Source organism: Chiloscyllium punctatum, chromosome 10, assembly GCF_047496795.1.
Source record: "Chiloscyllium punctatum isolate Juve2018m chromosome 10, sChiPun1.3, whole genome shotgun sequence".
Classification (NCBI taxonomy): Eukaryota; Metazoa; Chordata; class Chondrichthyes; order Orectolobiformes; family Hemiscylliidae; genus Chiloscyllium; species Chiloscyllium punctatum.
The window spans coordinates 48,817,037-48,834,162 of record NC_092748.1 but is presented as its reverse complement, the minus strand read 5'-3'; the positions used below and the strand labels follow the sequence as shown (position 1 = coordinate 48,834,162).

The 17,126-nt window shown below is 39.8% G+C and overlaps 1 protein-coding gene across 6 annotated transcripts in view; it reads right to left on the bottom strand.

Annotated features, from left to right (window-relative positions):
- The window catches only part of pde1a (phosphodiesterase 1A, calmodulin-dependent), an 811,397-nt gene that overhangs the window by 54,307 nt on the left and 739,964 nt on the right, over positions 1-17,126 (bottom strand). For all 6 annotated transcript variants that reach the window (XM_072579068.1, XM_072579063.1, XM_072579064.1 and 3 more), the window contains 4 exons: positions 12,238-12,304; positions 12,033-12,149; positions 4,876-5,016; positions 3,770-3,870 (listed from right to left, as the gene is read on the bottom strand). In XM_072579068.1, the coding sequence (XP_072435169.1) occupies positions 3,770-3,870; positions 4,876-5,016; positions 12,033-12,149; positions 12,238-12,304 (426 nt within the window). The remainder of the gene's footprint in view (positions 1-3,769; positions 3,871-4,875; positions 5,017-12,032; positions 12,150-12,237; positions 12,305-17,126) is intronic.

Sequence of the window (17,126 nt, the reverse complement as noted above, 5' to 3'; positions counted from 1 at the left end):
TCAAGCCCTTCAATCTTAGTCTACTGTTGTCTCATCTGTTCATTCTGGCTGACTTCATTGCCGCAGAGTGCAGTGGAGGCCGGGATGCTAAATGTCTTCAAGGCAGAGATTGATAGATTCTTGTTGACTCGGGGAATTAAGGGCTATGGGGAGAATGCAGGTAAGTGGAGTTGAAGTGCTCAGCAGCCATGATCGAATGGCGGAGTGGACTGATGGGCCGAATGGCCTTACTTCCACTCCTATGTCTTATGGTCTTATGGACTTCCACGCTAGTCCACTACTCAGGTCAGTGCTTCACAAATTCACATTCAATACTTTCTTTAAAGTGGACACTGCACTTTCTGGTAACCAAAGTCTGTAACCTAAAAAGTGGTCCAATACCAGGTTTTTGTTTTACTCCGTATCTAAACATAACCCTTAGATTGGCAGGTATAAAACCAGAGCACTTTTTTTGCCTAAATCTGGAACATACAGTCATGCAGACAATAGTTGCACCACATCCTCAACCTTCAACCTTCCAACAAACGGCAACAACTTAAAACCTTTGTATCTTCAGTGATTTACAAGACATGCTCAGCAAACTCTCAACTTAACATTTCAGATGTTCATGAAATTTTTCAGTTCTTTCCACTTGGCAATTTGCTGACTTATGTAACTCAGATCAACAAATGCAGAGGATTTTCACAGGTCACCATCAAACCCACATAACACTCCGCTCCTGCCCACTATTTCAAAGCATAAAGGCTGCTTGGAAAAGACTGATCTCGATTGAGAAAAACTATATGCAGACTCTACAAAGTCAGTGAGCATTGACATCTAAAGCCCCCCCCCATTGGTCCTTCTCCACATCAACACATGGGACCTAGAAAAAGGGCAATTCAGCTCCAAAGTGCACAACAAATGTCCCAGCTAAAAGATTTACTTCAATGGCAAACAGCCTCTTTCTTGTCATCTCCAACTCCACTGCTCCCTCTGAAACACATGAAATACACAAAATGGCAATGCCTCTCCATCGTGAAGAAATGGCAGCCCTACACCGCAGCAACCTACACAAAATGGCGGACAGCCGCTGCACCCTCCCCTCCTCCCAAGACCTTCTCTAAATGGTGACCTGTGGGTGAAACAGTGACACAGTTAGAGGTGCTGCCTCATAGCGCTAGTGAGCTGAGTTCGACCCAACCCTTGAGCGACTGCAGAATTTGCACATTATCCCCGTGTCTACATGGGTTTCCTCCGGGTGCTGCGGTTTCTCCCACAGTCCAAAGATGTGCAGGCGAGGTGGATTGGCCATGCTAAATTGCCCATAGTGTCCAGGGATGTGTAGGTTAGGTTCATTAGCCATGGGAAATGCAGGAATAGGGTAGGGGGATGTGACTGTGTGGGATGCTCTTCAGAGGGTTGGTGTGGACTTGTTGGGCCATTGAAGGGAATCTAAAACCTAGATTTGTTTTTTTGCACTTTGGAGTTTAATGGCCAGTTTCCATAGGGATTCAATGGTCTCACATACTGTCACCCCCAGCTGCCTTCATGCCAATTGATGCCACGCACACAGCCCAACAACTTCTAAAACCCTCCATGCCAACTCATGGCCTGTCCATCCCTAATGGCTCCTCACATGGTCAATGCCAACTCATGGCACTTTCAAGCCCACTCTCCCCAGTATACATTCTACACATCATCAATGGACCTGAAAGTAACAATAACATTTGTGGAACTGCTTATTTAATAAAGCCATAGAAGTCATAGAATCCCTACAGTGTGGAAACAGGTCATTTAGACCAATAGGTTGGCACAGTGGCTCAGTGGTTAGCACTGCTGCCTCACAGTGCCAGGGACTTGGGTTCAATTCCAGCCTGTGTGTACTTTGCACATTCTCCCTGTGTCTGTGTGGGTTTCCTCCCACAATGCAGGTTAGGTGAATTGGCCATAGTGTCCAGGGATACGTATGTTAGGTGCATTAGTCAGCGGAAATATAGAGTAATAGGGTGGGGGTAATGGGTCATGATGGGATACTCTTCAGAGGGTTGGTGCGGACTTGTTGGGCCAAATGGCCTATTTCCACATTGTAGGGATTCTATGACTTTACTAATTATATCCTCATAAAATATGAATACATTCAGCAAACGCAATTTCCCTTTTGTAGGACCATGTTGATTTTGTCAGTTTGTACACAATCAGAGTCACTGAGCTGTGAAGCAACCTGAACCTTGTTCAGAGAGACAGTAAGATTGGCTGTTGCTGGCCATGGGAAATTTAGGTCTGATACATTACAAGTGACTTACTGCTTGTGGACTTCTGATAGAAAGGGATGCAATGTATATCAGATGTAATTGCTTCATAACAACCTTGGGACTAAAAGTTAAATAATGCTATATCACTTGTATATCTGTTTGACAAGTGAGAAAATTCTCACAGAAGTAAAGCAAGCTGGGTTTTTATTTTCTCGCACTAGTAAACTAGAAAATTGGAAGCTGGTCTTTTCCATCTGTACAACTGTGACACGGTTGTAACATCCCTGTCTGAGCCAGGAGGCCTGAGTGCAAGCCAAAGCTGCTCCAGAGTTATATCAGAACATGTCTGAATGGGTTGATTAAAATGTATATAACTGGCTCCAAAGGGCTGACCTGCATTGATTCCATGGGGGATGTGCACTCCTGCCATATTGGCAAAGACAAGAAACCTGCATGAGTCTTTTTGCATAAATAAATAGTGAGCCAAACACCTCTCTGATAGTTGTTTTGCAAAAATTCATTGCACGTGGTGATAGAACGAGCTGTTAGAAATGCTATCTGCCTTTGTTGTAACTTGTATCAGCAACTCTCTGGTTCTAAGCAAATGTAGCCAGTGGACTATTTTTCTGTACTCCTATCACAGGCTTTGTCAAGTAATACAGTGGGATCAGGCTTTAAGGTACAGCCAATGTCACGTTTGGAAACTTCTGAAAACTGTCTTGCAAAAAATTCATTTCCCTCTTGTTTTATGAATGCAGTTCCTTTACGTATTAGTCCATTGAAAACTGTCAAGAAACTTAAATTCTTTGCAGATTTCCAGAATTATGTCGCATTCTTGTTCATTTTACACAGTCTAAATGAGACAAGAGGTCATCACAAATTGTACAAATAAAATAAGGTTGTCAGTCTGGTTCCACTGCTTTTCAAAAAAGATTTGTTAGCCGTTTGATGCAATGAGTGACAGTTAGGCTATTTTAGGGGATAGTTAAGAGTAAATTGAATTTCAACAAAGTAGCAGAAATAAACACCTGGAAGATGTTATACTCTATAGATTGGTTCCAGGTTGTCTAATTAACAGATTAGGCAAAAAACAAAAAATCCAAAGTAATCTTACAATCCAAAATAATTGTACAAATAATGTTACATTTTTGAATTGCAAAAGGCTTAAGTATATAATATCTCCTGATGTTTTCTGAGATTCCATTATTGCAAATGGTGCAGTAAAAATTTGTTTCAGGTGATAATGCAGAATGGACAGTATTGAATTAGCTGTCTATTATACTCCCCATACAGTATGTTCCACTGTCTTCAACACAGTTGCATTTTAAATAGGTTAATAAAGTGGTCAATGCAATACTGCCTGGTTAACGAAGTTTCAACACCCTGATCTGCTGTAGCTCAATTAAACGGCATAGAAGGTAAAATATACTTTTCAATAAGGTTTCCACTTTGAAGAGTATTTCATTGGTGTATGATGATATTGTTTTAAAAATTCATTGGAAGTTTTATTCCTGATACTATGTGATATTGCTCCTTACCTGGTTTGAATATGAAAGTTATTTGTGGTTCCTGTATGCTCATAGTCATGAATGGCAGCTGCAAAAAGCATGGCGAGAATTTCCAGTTCTGTAAACCAGTGCTGTAACAGAAAGGCTACAATCTGAGGAACAGTCAAAAACAATATTCAGCTGATATGAGAAGATGTAACACAATTCTCTTTGGAAAATCAGACATAGAGACTTGAAAGACCTTTCTTGTGCATAGGAGGGAAATCACTATTTGAGTTAGGAGTCACTGCATAAGTTGCTCATGCTGGCAACCCAGAGTTCTGCACAATTGAAATAAAGCAAAATACTGTGGATGCTGGAAATCTGATACAAAGAGAACACTGGAGAAACTCAGCAGGTCTGGCAGCATTTGTGGAGAGAGAAACAGAGTTAATGCTTCAAGTCAAATATGACTCATCTTCCAAACAACCTGAGCCATTTTAGAGGAATACTGATTTGTTTATTTTATTTGTATATTATAAGATTATTCAATATTTAAGATGGGACATCTGTGAAGAGAACAGCAGGCTGTTTGCGCAAGAACATTACATACTTAAGTACCCAGATTGTTTAACATTTTTAAAACAGGAACTTTTTGTGAAATTGCAGCTTAGGCAACACTATTCAGATGCTAACTATGGATTAAAGGTTAATCCTGTAAAATTTGTTTAATACTCATTTATTGTTCTATAATCTGACTCTCTGGGAGTAGTTTCTTATAGTCAGTTATGAAGTAATTTGTCTCCCACACAACTAAAGATCACTTCCTGCTGAAGAGGAACAACATAATCATTGGAAAACATTTTCTAGTTAGAACCTAGCAACCATAAATATTATTTTGATGAGTATGCTAATAATGAATGACCAATGAAAAGATCTACAGTATTTTGCTTCTGATGCCATACTTTCAGAATGCTGTGTGTCAATACTACGCCAATAACAGGTTTGTAATTTGAAAGGTTTTACATTGAATGTTTTGGCAACTTTCCAGCAACATTTTTGGTCAAAACTGTCCCTGAAAGCCGCAAGATATCAAATACAGACTTATATGCATGTCACTTTTGAAACAAAATAACTCCATACTAACATACTCTTACCATAATACCAGTATGGAGCATTAGGTAATGCACTGTTTGGGCCACATCTGCTGCATGGATTAAGTTGTGGTAAGGATTCTTGTGCTTGCTGTAACCCAACTCCAGGGCTTCGACAAAAGTCATTAGAGAAGATACAGGTATCTAAATGAGAAAAAGTATTTTAAGCGAGGTCAAGAGGTGCGATAACATTATGAATTACATATATATATATCACAAAACATTACATTTATCAAATAAATTGTCAATTATCAAAGATTTGAATAGTTGTTGTCTGTTTTTCAAATGTATGATTGATCAATAAATAACTCAGATATGTCCTTTAAACAAATTACATAAAGAAATCTATTCCAAATATGTATTGAAATGTTAATACTTATATTATATTATACTTAATGCACATATATTTAATCAAATTTCTATAATGTTAATTTAATTATTTTCAAATAAAATTCTGCACACTTTGCATTTTAATTTGAATGTTCAATGCACTAACATTGGCCAATAGACAAATATTTTTTCAAAGACATTAACATTACAAAACTTCTAACTTTTTTTAAACCTACTGTGTATTTCATTGGAAAAAATGCTGTAATATTTGGCTTATTTTGCTGTCCAGATGTATACGGTTAATGACTGATTAATAGTTAATGATTTTACATTAACAATTGTGTGTGTTTGCATGAATGTATTAAGCAGCTTCAGATTGTTGTCATAGATTATTAAAAATTGTAATTTTGTGTCACACATTAGTACAGAAGCCATTCTAAATCCTTAGCTATTTACATTAACTCTACATTCGCCCTATAGGGATACCTCACTTAAAACAGAAAATAATCTAATTTTTATTGATTTTATTGAAAATGTGGTGGATAATTTAATAGTTTCCAGTCTTTGAGTTACGTTTTCTCTCATCACTGTCCAGATGTGTGTGTTTCTCCTTTGATAATCCTCTGTGCAGTGAATCAATTTTAAATCTGTGGAAAAAAATCCTAGTTCTGAATTACACATTACTTTACTACAGTAATTATACTTCAGGAAAGTATTCAGGGTCCTGACTGTGTGAAGGGTGTTATATAAATGCAAGTTCTTACTTTCTATCACTACTAAGTCAGGAGTATTTAGCTTCATAAATGGATACTGGTGATTTGAGCCATGCAGCAAGGACTGCTTTCTGTTTTGATGAAACAACAACATTGTATATGCTGGTTCAAACCAAAGGCAAAAAACACCCAACAACGGGAGCAAAACAGTTAATTTTATAATAACTTCCTTCTTCTCTATATTGTCTTAAAGATGGAAAACATTTTCACGTCATAACAAGGCTTTGCAGACTTAATCTCCTGGAAGCAGACCACTCTAAAGCTCGAGAGTGACTTGCTCCAGACTAAATTGCTCCACTATATCATTATGCAAGTAATCATTTCACCAAATATTGCAACACTTGATTCTGCACTACAATGGTGAAACCTTAACCAGCATTAAAAGAAAACAAAGAACTGCGGATGCTGAAGACCTGGAACAAAAACAGAAGTTGCTGGAGAAACTAGGTAAGTTTTGTAGCATTTGTGGAGAGGAAGCAGAATTAACATTTTGAGAACAGTGACCCTTCTTCAGAACTAATAGTAGCTAGGAAAAGGTGGTGTATACGTTATACTCTATGCAGGAAGTCAGGGTTGGGGTTTGGAGAAGGGTGGTGAATGGATGGGTGGAGGCAGAGCTAGAGAGAGAGAAAGAAAGATATGCAAACGGGGGATGGTTGATAGTAAGCCAGGGAAGCACAGCCGATTGATTTTCACCTACGTATGGACCCAATTATCAACACTTCTCCTTGCCTGGCTTACTATCAATCATCCCTTTGTCTGCCAAACTTTCTTTCTTTCTCAGTGGTGTCCATCTCCACCCATTCAGTCACTTGTCCACTCCCAGTCCTGCCTCCCCCACCTTGCTGGACATCGGTGTAACAACTTACCTTTTCCCTGGCTGCAATCAGAACAAACAACAAACAACAAAGAACAATACAGTACCGGAACAAGGCCAATTTTGACAGTGTTAGGCAAGAACTTTCAAAAGCTGACTGGAGGCAGATGTTCACAGGTAAAGGGACGGCTGGAAAATGGGAAGCCTCCAGAAATGAGATAACAAGAATCCAGAGAAAGTATATTCCTGTCAGGGTGAAAGGGAAGGCTGGTAAGTATAGGGAATGCTGGATGACTAAAGAAATTGAGGGTTTGGTTAAGAAGAAGAAGGAAGCATATGTCAGGTATAGACAGGAGACATAAGTGAATCCTTAGAAGAGTATAAAGGAAGTAGGAGTATACTTAAGAGTGAAATCAGGAGGGCAAAACAGGGTCATGAGATAGCGTTGGCAAATAGAATTAAGAAGAATCCAAAGGGTTTTTACAAATATATTAAGGACAAAAGGATAACTAGGGAGAGAATAGGGCCCCTCAAAGATCAGCAAGGAGGCCTTTGTGTGAAGCCACAGAAAATGGGAGAGATACTAGATTAGATTACTTACAGTGTGGAAACAGGCCTTTCGGCCCAACAAGTCCACACCGCCCCGCCGAAGCGCAACCCACCTATACCCCTACATCGACATCTACATCTACCCATTACCTAACACTACGGACAATTTAGCATGGCCAATTCACCTGCCCTGCACATCTTTGGACTGTGGGAGGAAACCGGAGCACCCGGAGGAAACCCACGCAGACACGGGGAGAATGTGCAAACTCCACACAGTCAGTCGCCTGGGGCGGGAATTGAACCCAGGTCTCTGGTGCTGTGAGGCAACAGTGCTAACCACTGTGCCACCGTGCCGCCCACTAAATGAATATTTTGCATCAATATTTACTGTGGAAGATATAGACTGTAGGGAAGTAGATGGTGACATTTGCAAAATGTCCAGATTACAGAGGAGGAAGTGCTGGATGTCTTGAAACGGTAAAAGGTGGATAAATCCCAGGACCTGATCAGGTGTACCCAAGAACTCTGTGGGAAGCTAGAGAAGTGATTGCTGGGCCTCTTGCTGAGATATTTGTATCATCGATAGTCACAGGAAAGGTGCCGGAAGACTGGAGGTTGGCAAACGTGGTGCCACTGTTTAAGAAGGGCGGTAAAGACAAGCCAGGGAACTATAGACCGGTGAGCCTGACCTCAGTGGTGGGTAAGTTATTGGAGGGAATCCTGAGGGACAGGATGTACATGTATTTGGGTGGTACGTGTATGCATTGAGCTGCCAGAGGATGTGGTGGAGGCTGGTACAATTGCAACATTTAAGAGGCATTTGGATGGGAAGGGTTTGGAGGGATATGGGCCGGGTGCTGGCTGGTGGGACTAGATTTGGTTGGGATATCTGGTCGGCATGGACAGGTTAGACTAAAGGTTCTGTTTCCATGCTGTACATCTCTATGACTCTAATCCCTTCCTGTTCATGCATGCACCCAGGTACTTTTGTATCTAAGTTCTGTACTTAAGGTGGCACCACATGGGGTGACATTTCAAACTTTTCACTGCGCTTGAGTACACCTGACAATAAGGGATATTCTAAAGTTCCTGTATGCTGCTATTGTGTCTGCTTCCACTACCTCCTCTGGCAGCACAGTCCAGGCACTCACCACTCTTTATGTGAAAATCTTGCTTTGCCCATCTGTTTTAAACACCCAGCCACCTTGAAACTGTGTCCCCTAGTAATTGACCCTTCCACCCTGTGAAAAAGCCTCATTCTTTCCTCTCTATCCATGCTGATCACAATGTTATAAACTTCTTCAATCTCTGCATTCCAGTGAAAACAAACCCAGTCTATCCAATCTTTCTTCATAGATAAAATTCCCCCATACCAGGCAATATCCTGGAAAATCTTTTCTGTACCTTCTCAAAAGCATCCACATCCTTCTGGTGGTGTGGTGTACCTAATATTCCAAGTGTGGCCTAACTGAAGTTCTACAGAGCTGCAGCATAACCTGCCTGTCCTTATACTCAATGAACCTTCCAACGAAGGCAAACATGCCTTAAGCCTTTCATACAACCTTATCTACCTACACTGCCACCTTCAGTGGTCTGTGGACGTGCACACCCAGATCTCGCTACATATCAACCCTCCAAAAGTTCTGCCATTCACTGCATAATTTCCACCTGCACTTGACCTTCCAAAAAACATCACCTCACATTTTCCCAGATTAAATTCCATCTGCCATTTTTCTGCCCATGCCTCCAACTTGAGCTATATCCTCCTGTATCTCTGACAATCCTTCTCACTGTCCACAAGTCCACCAATCTTTGTATCATCCACAAATTTACAAATTAGACCAGCTACATTTTCCTCCAAATTGTTTATGTAGACCATGAACAGCAGGGGCCCCAGCATTGATCCCTGTGGAACACCACTAATCACAACCCTCTATTCTGAAAAGCATCTTTCCACCACTACCCTCTGTTCTGTAAGATTCTGAAGTAGGGTCACTCGACTCAAAACGTTAACTCTGCTTTCTCTCCACAGACACTGCCAGGCCAGCCAAGTTTCTCTAGCAATTTCTGTTTTTGTTTCTTGACCAGTACTGTTTCATATACTTATAATATATATGACCCAGATTTACTTCCCTATGACTATTACAAAATGATCTACTATTATGTCAAATTAAACTGAAGGACAAGAGGACAGAAATTCTACATCTCCTGCTTTGTTGGCAGAATATGGAAAGTTGGGACATATAGATTTTTTTCTCTCTCAGCTGAACTCATCCCAATTCCTAGGGATCATTAAGTAACAGCATTCCACACCAGGAATGGTAACTCTGAGGCGCCTGTCTACAGACTTACTGAGTCTTCAAAATGTCAGCTTTAAGAGTGAGCACAGGGTAATGGTTGCAATAATTCAAAGGAGGTAAAATTGAATTTTTCTCCAAACTATCTGGTCAGTCTGATAACCCAAAACCCAGAAGAACTGTTGGTAATGTGGTTGTTCAGATTCTTCAATATAATAGGCAGGAACTTTCCTTGGCCTTTGGGACCACAACATCAGACAGAATGGGAGTCATAGAGATGTACAGCAAGGAAACAGACACTTTGATCCAACACGTCCATACCAACCAGATGCCCTAACCTAATCTAGTCCCATTTTACAACACTTGGCTCCTATCCCTCTAAACCTTTCCTATTCCTATACCCATTCAAGTGCCTTTTAAATGTTGTAATTGGCCCAGCCTCCACCACTTCCTCTGGCAGCTCATTCCATACATGCACAACCTTTTGTGTGAAAATGTTGCCCTTTATATCTGTTTTAAAACTTTCCCCTCTCACCTTAAATCCATGCCCTCTAGTTCTGGATTCCCCCACTCTGGGAGAAAAAAGATCTTGGCTATTCACCTTATCATGTTTATATAAACTTCCATAAGGTCACCCTTCAGTCTCCAATGCTCCAAGGAAAATAGCCCCAGCCTTTCAGCCTCTCTTTATAGCTCAACCCCTCCAACCTGTGTAAATTTTTTCTGAACCCTTTCAAGTTGAACATTTTCCCATAGCAGGGAGATCAGAAGTGAACACAGTATTCCAAAAGTGTCCAGCAAACGTCCTATACAGCCACAACATGATACCTCAACACTCAATGCACTGACCAATAAAGGCAAGTGTACCAAATACCTTCTTCACTACCCTGTCTACCTGTGACTCTACCATCAAGGAATTATGAACTTGCACTCTAATGTCTCTTTGTTTAGCAACACTCAAGCCTCTACCATTAAGTATATAAATCCTGCCCTGATTTGCCTCACTAAAATGCAACACCTCACATTTATCAAAATTAAACTCCATCTGCAACTTCTAGGCCCATCTGACTAAAGTCCTGTGATATTCTGAGATAACAATCTTCATTGTCCACTACCCCACCAATTTTTTTTTTGTGTCATCTGCAAACTTACTACTCCTTTATTCACAACACTGTTTGGAGCCTTAACTATTCAAATTGATAGACTGTCTCTGTAGAGTACATGCAGGGGTTAGTTAGCTCAAAGGCTGGCTTGTGATGCAGAGTGACACCAACAGCATGGATTCAGTTCCTACACTGCCTGAGTTTACCAGGAAGGACACTCCTTCTCAACATCTCCCTTTGCCCAAGTTGTGGTGACCCTCAGGTTAAACCATCATCAATCATCTTTCTCTAATGAGAGAGCAGACCTGTGATCCAGTAGGACTCTGGTGATGTTTACTTTATTCAGTTGTTAGGCAATTTACTCCAAATGCTTCTAATGACAGGAATGCATTCAGGAAATGTTCTGATGCAGCTCCCTATAATTTCTTGCTACCCCAACCCCCCCAACTCCATTTCCACTTTCTTCAGGCTGGGGGAGTGAAAATTCCACCCAGCATATTCAAGACATGATAATCTTAATACTTTTGGTACTTCCTATTGTGATCAAGATGTGATCTATGTAAATCAACACTCAATAAAGCTTTATTTTTGTATTAACAGCTTAAATTTCGCTCAGGTCAAAGTGTTACCAGTGGAGAATTTGATTTGCATGTGTGATTTTGGAGTAGGCAGCCTTGGTTTTCGCACAGCTGGTCATGATTTTGGGAGTGGATGATCGTAAAACAAAACAGCAGAAAATTCTTCCTTTGGCTCAACATTTTCTATTTGTTGCCTTCACATTTCTTGTGCTCCCTTGGTCTGCAGTTCCACTCACTAAAATTTACACATTGTAATGATTGTCAGTATTGATGCATTCATTTTCATGTGTTATTTGATTATTTTTCACCTACATGGTAAACAAGGATGAACTGCACAACTTGGAGAGGAGGGAAATATATAGAAAATATCATTAACTTCATCTACTTTGTAGCCTATGATATGTGGTGTTCGTGATTAAGTAATCATTTAGTGATAGGGATCTAATCTTTCAGTGGGAGTTGATGTCAGACAATTCTGAATCATCATGCAAACCGCAATTGTTATAAGTGGCAAAATGAATAGGTTATTTTCAATCAATATTGTTATTCACTAGAAATTCTAACTGAATACATTACAAAGAAATATTTATTTGATGGGCAGTCACATGCAGATACGTTAAGATGTACTGGATTCAATTAACATTTTCTGGCCAATGATTTGGAAAATAAATTGCTTTGTTTTAATTATATATTAAACTTGAAAGTTTCCTGACCCTGAAGCGATTGATAAGATCATATCGGGTGAACAACTCGTGCACCATGAACTTCAGAGCATGGTCGCCACTGGCTTCATTGAGGGCGAATACATTAAATGACCATTTGTCAACATTCTGCAAAAAGAAAAGAAATGTCAAATTTAGACATAATGCTTAACTAATCTCATATTGTCAGAGTTTTTAAAACTGTTGTGTTACACACCTTTAAAGTAGATATCACTGCTGATGGATAAGTCAGTCCAGTCATGTTTGATGTTCTTCGGTACATCCTTAAAATCAAAATGATAAGTATATATTTGACAACAGGTTTCAGTAACATGACCCTGAAATAAAACTCATACTTTTCTATATTTTTCCATTTATTCCTGTCCCCAAGACAATAAGAATCTCTGATGGCCATTTCTTTTCGGAATGCAATTATTTTTATATTAATTCATGACTGGGCTAAGTATTAATTGCTCTTCCCTAATTGTCCTTGAGAAAGTGACGGTGAGCTGTCTTCTTAAATCACTGCAATCCATGTGGTATATGTCGACCCACAATGCCTTTAGGGAGGAAGTTCCAGGATGTTGACCCAGCGACAATGGTTCGTGGCTCAGCGGGGAACTTACAGGTGGTGGTGTTCTCATCTATCTGATGCCTTTATCCTTCGAGATGGTAGCGATCGTGGGTTCGGAAAGTTTGGCTAAAGAGCCTTAATGAACTTCTGCAGTGCATCTTGGTGGTGGTACACAGAGCTGCTATTGACTATCAGCGGTGAAATGTTTATGGATGTGGGCTGCTGAGAAGATTATTCAGCTATTTTTGCTGATTTTTACCTTTATAAATTTTGCACTTATTAGACTTAGTAATGTGATATTAAGGTGGTAGATCTTACAGTGTGCTCATGTGAACAACCTGGGTCTTGAACCATATGTGAGTGACTCATAAACTGCTTGATTTTCCAACTGATACTAGTGTGAGTCGCAGAGGGGAGAGTAAGTAGTTGCACAGCTTGCATGTATGACATAATGTAATAAATAAAATTCCCTTTTTATAGTTGGGACCACAATGCCTTTGATGATGATCCATCGAGTTTATTAGTTCCTCACAAACAAAATGGACAATTTAGAATCTAGAATCTAGTTTGAAGCAGGAATTTAAAGGCAGAACATAGATTCAGAATTCATTTCGAGTTCTTTAATGTGCTTCTTAATGTTTTGCTGCATTTTGCTCATTGCTTTAGTTGCAGTTTTTCTTTGTCTCACCAAAGCTTTTCCTCCTTAGCCTGGATTTTGAAGTATCAATGACAAGGAACCTGAGAACATTCCCGTCATTACTCTCCTGAAACTGACAGCAGTTCCTGGTGTTTGCACATATTCAGTTAAATGCAGAAAAGTACAAGCTGCTTTTAGTCATTCTATGCTTCCCCATAGATCGAGTTATTATGATTCCCCAAGTGTGCAATTAATTGAAAATTGTTGAACTAACAAAAACATTCAATCTAATGCTCTTGGGCCTAATGTAGAAATTCTTGAAAACTTAGACCTTGTTGAATGAGCTGTAGCTTGATTTTTAAAAGACATCTCAGTTCTTAACTATTCCAAGGCAGCCTCGCTGTTGCAAAAAGAACAATTTTTCTATTTGATGAAAGTTATACTTTACTATTATGATAACACAGTTTTTGAATTTTTGGAAGTGGCTTTATTATACTTTGGCCTCCACCTTAGTCCCAATCTTTAATTCAGTTACTTGTAAAATTTACAAGCAACAGTCAAAACACTCACTGACTTTAACTACAAGTTTTGTTGTTGGTGAGAATACGTCAATGGGATTGGCTGCTTACCCCACCCGATGACATCACTATTGCTGGCTGACTGGAGATCCCCATAACAGTGTGCCACATTCAAACTGATGTTGGAAAAGAGAAATCTGCCAACAGAGCTTTATGGGTTTTTTTTCCTGGCTATGTGTAAATTGCAGTTACAGCCTACATTCTACGATTATATATTGGTTTTGAGGTGAAACATAAATAGCTGAAAGTGAACTATCTTTTTTGGATTTTCAAGGTTGTTGAAATTGAAAACAGGAAGTATTGATTGTGGTGGTGGCCAAGTGTTGTACATGTACCATTATTACGAATATGACAGGTGGAAGGGGAAGCAACAAATAAACTGAGGGAAAATTGTAGCCACATCTGTAAAAAGCTGGGAATTATACCTGGTTATGTCAGATGTGTCATGTCTTTGCCATTTGGAGCTTTACTTGACAAGACAATGACGTCTTACTCCTCTGAGAAATCATAAATGTTGAGGAGCAGCTTAGTTAGTAGTAACCTCAAAATATCTAGATTTGTCCATATTTGTATAGAATGAGCCTTCATTGCTCAGACCTTTGATTATAGGAGTTGGGATGTTATGTTGAGGTTGTACAGGTGCGGCCTCTTCTGAAGAACTGTGCCAATTTTGGTCACCCAGCTATAAGAAGTATGTTATCAATTATAATAGGGTTCGGAAGAGATTTATCAGGATGTTGCCAGGAATGGAAAGTTTGAGTTATAAAAATTATCAGGATAGGCCAGGACTTTATTCACTGGAGCATAGGAGGTTGAGGGGTGATCTTACAGAGGTTTATAAAATCATGAGAGATATAGATAAAGTGAGTGGCTGGTGTATTTTTCCTAGGGTGGGGATTTCAAGACTAGGGGCATGTTTTTAAAGTGAAAGAAAAATTTTCAAAAAGACACGAGGAATTTTTTTTTTCACAGACAGTAGTTTGTTTGTGGGATGAACTTTCAGAGGAAGAGGTGGACATTTGTAAAGTTACAATGTTTAAAGTACATTTAGATAAGTACATGAATAAGAAATGTTTGGAGGTATATGGGTGAAGCATAGGCTGGTGGGACTAGTTTAGTTTAGTTTAGTTTATGGTTGGCATGGACAGGTTGGACCGAAATGTCTGTTTCCATGATATATAACTCTATGATTATGATCTTCTTGAGTTTAGACATAAGCCTAACTGAACTTTCCATTAATTCCCTAAAGAACATAGAACATGAGAAACTGAAACAGGGGTATGTGATATTTCTGCTTAAACTGTTTAGTTATTTAGTGAGATCATGGTTTCTTGTTCAGGGGATGTGGGCACGATTCATTACCAATTCCTGGTTGCCCTTGAGAAGATGGTGGTGAATTGTCATCTTGAACTGCTGCAGCCCATGGTGTGTAGGAAAAATGTTCCAAGATTTTGATCCAGCAACAGCGAAAGAACGATTACATTGCTTCAAACTATAGATTGGAGTGGAACTTGCAGGTGATAGTATTCAAAATATATCTGTTGCCTTGTTTTATTAAGAGATAGAAGTCGTGGATTTGGAAGGTGCTGTTGAAGCAGTCTACAATTAGTTTGAAAAGAAAAGCTGATTAGGAATTTGATCACACTGTGGTTAGAATTTGCTTTTACATCATTCAGTACTGGGAATATGATTTAGATAGTTAAACATTTGCCCCTTTCCAGCAGTCATTTTAAAATGCTTAAATGAATATTCAAATGAATGAATATGTTTCAAGAAAGACTTTGGCCCTGATGAATCTTGCTGGTGATCAGAACTTGTGTCTATATAACAGATTTAGAGATGGTTATTTTATTTCTAATACGATTAACCAGATAATCTAAATAAGGTTTATTTTTCTCAGTCTGTCTCAAGACTTGAATAAACATTTACTCCGTTACCAATATTTAGGAGTTAAGGTAAATGTTTCCAAGATTTTTTTGTGCATCACTACTTCGCCTACATGACATGTAATTTGTTCTAAATAAGGAAAAATAATGTTGAAATGTAAATATTTGAATAAATAGAAAAAGACTGAAAATACACAGTTTGTTATTCAACACCTACAATGAAGGGAGGCAAATCAATGTTTTAATAATGCCAATTTGAATTTACGTAGAGTCAAAACATAAAATATGCCAACACAACTCAGGTGTCACTTACAGGGTTTTTTGCATCTTTATTGAAAATTCCTCAGTCCTTTCTGTAATAAAGGTAAATTATCATAGCCAAGTATAATCAGGCCACATGTACTAGCATGGTCTAGGGCTGATCCTCTAACCTATGCCATACTCTGCAAGTACTGCTCCTTGCCAGCAGCTTCTGTTCATACTTTGATGCTTAAGTATTAGATTAGAAGTCTAATATTTCTGTGATTTGAAAAACTGAAAACTTTAGGTTGGAAATTTTGGTTCTGACAATCAGAGATAAACACTATTAACAGTATTGCTTCCACCTTAAATAGATAGCCAGAGATAAAGTTTCCATAGTCCTATTGGATCACAGGGGTGCTCCCTCGTTAGAGAGAGATAATTGGTGATGGTTTAATCTGAGGGTCGCCACACCTTGAGCAAGGCAAGATGTTGTGAAGAATAGTCCTTCATGGTAACCTCAGCCAGAATAGGAACTGAATCCATGCTGTTGGTGTCACACTGCATTGCAATCCAGCCATCCAGCCAACTGAGCTGACAGAGTGAAAGAGAGGTCTGCAGATGCTGGAGATTAGAGTCAAGGTTAGAGTAGTGCTGGAAAAGCATAGCAGGTCAGGCAGCATCCGAGGAGCAGGAAAATCGACGTTTCAAGCAGGAGCCCTTCATCAGTAATGAGGCTGAAAGACTCAGGAGTGGAGAGATAAATGGGATGGGGGGGTGGGGCTGGGGAGAAGGTAGTTGAGAGTGCAAAAGGTGGTTGGAGGAAGGGGTAAAGATGATAGGTCGGAGAGGAGGGTGGAGCGGATAGTTGGGAAGGAAGACTGATAGGTGGGACAGGACATGAGCTGGAAGTTTGGAACTGGGGTAAGATGGGGAGAGGAGAAATGAGGAAACTGGTGAAGTCCACATTGATGCCCTGGGGTTGGAGGGTTCTGAGGCGGAAGATGAAGCATCGGGTGGTGAGGGAGTGCCGGTGGAGGAGACCCAGGACCTACATGTTCTTGGCTGAGTGGGAGGGGGAGTTGAAATGTTGGGCCACAGGGTGGTGGGGTTGATTGGTGCAGGTGTCCCAGAGATGTTTGCTAAAGCGCTCTGCGAGGAGGCGTCCAGTCTCCCCAATGTAGAGGAGAC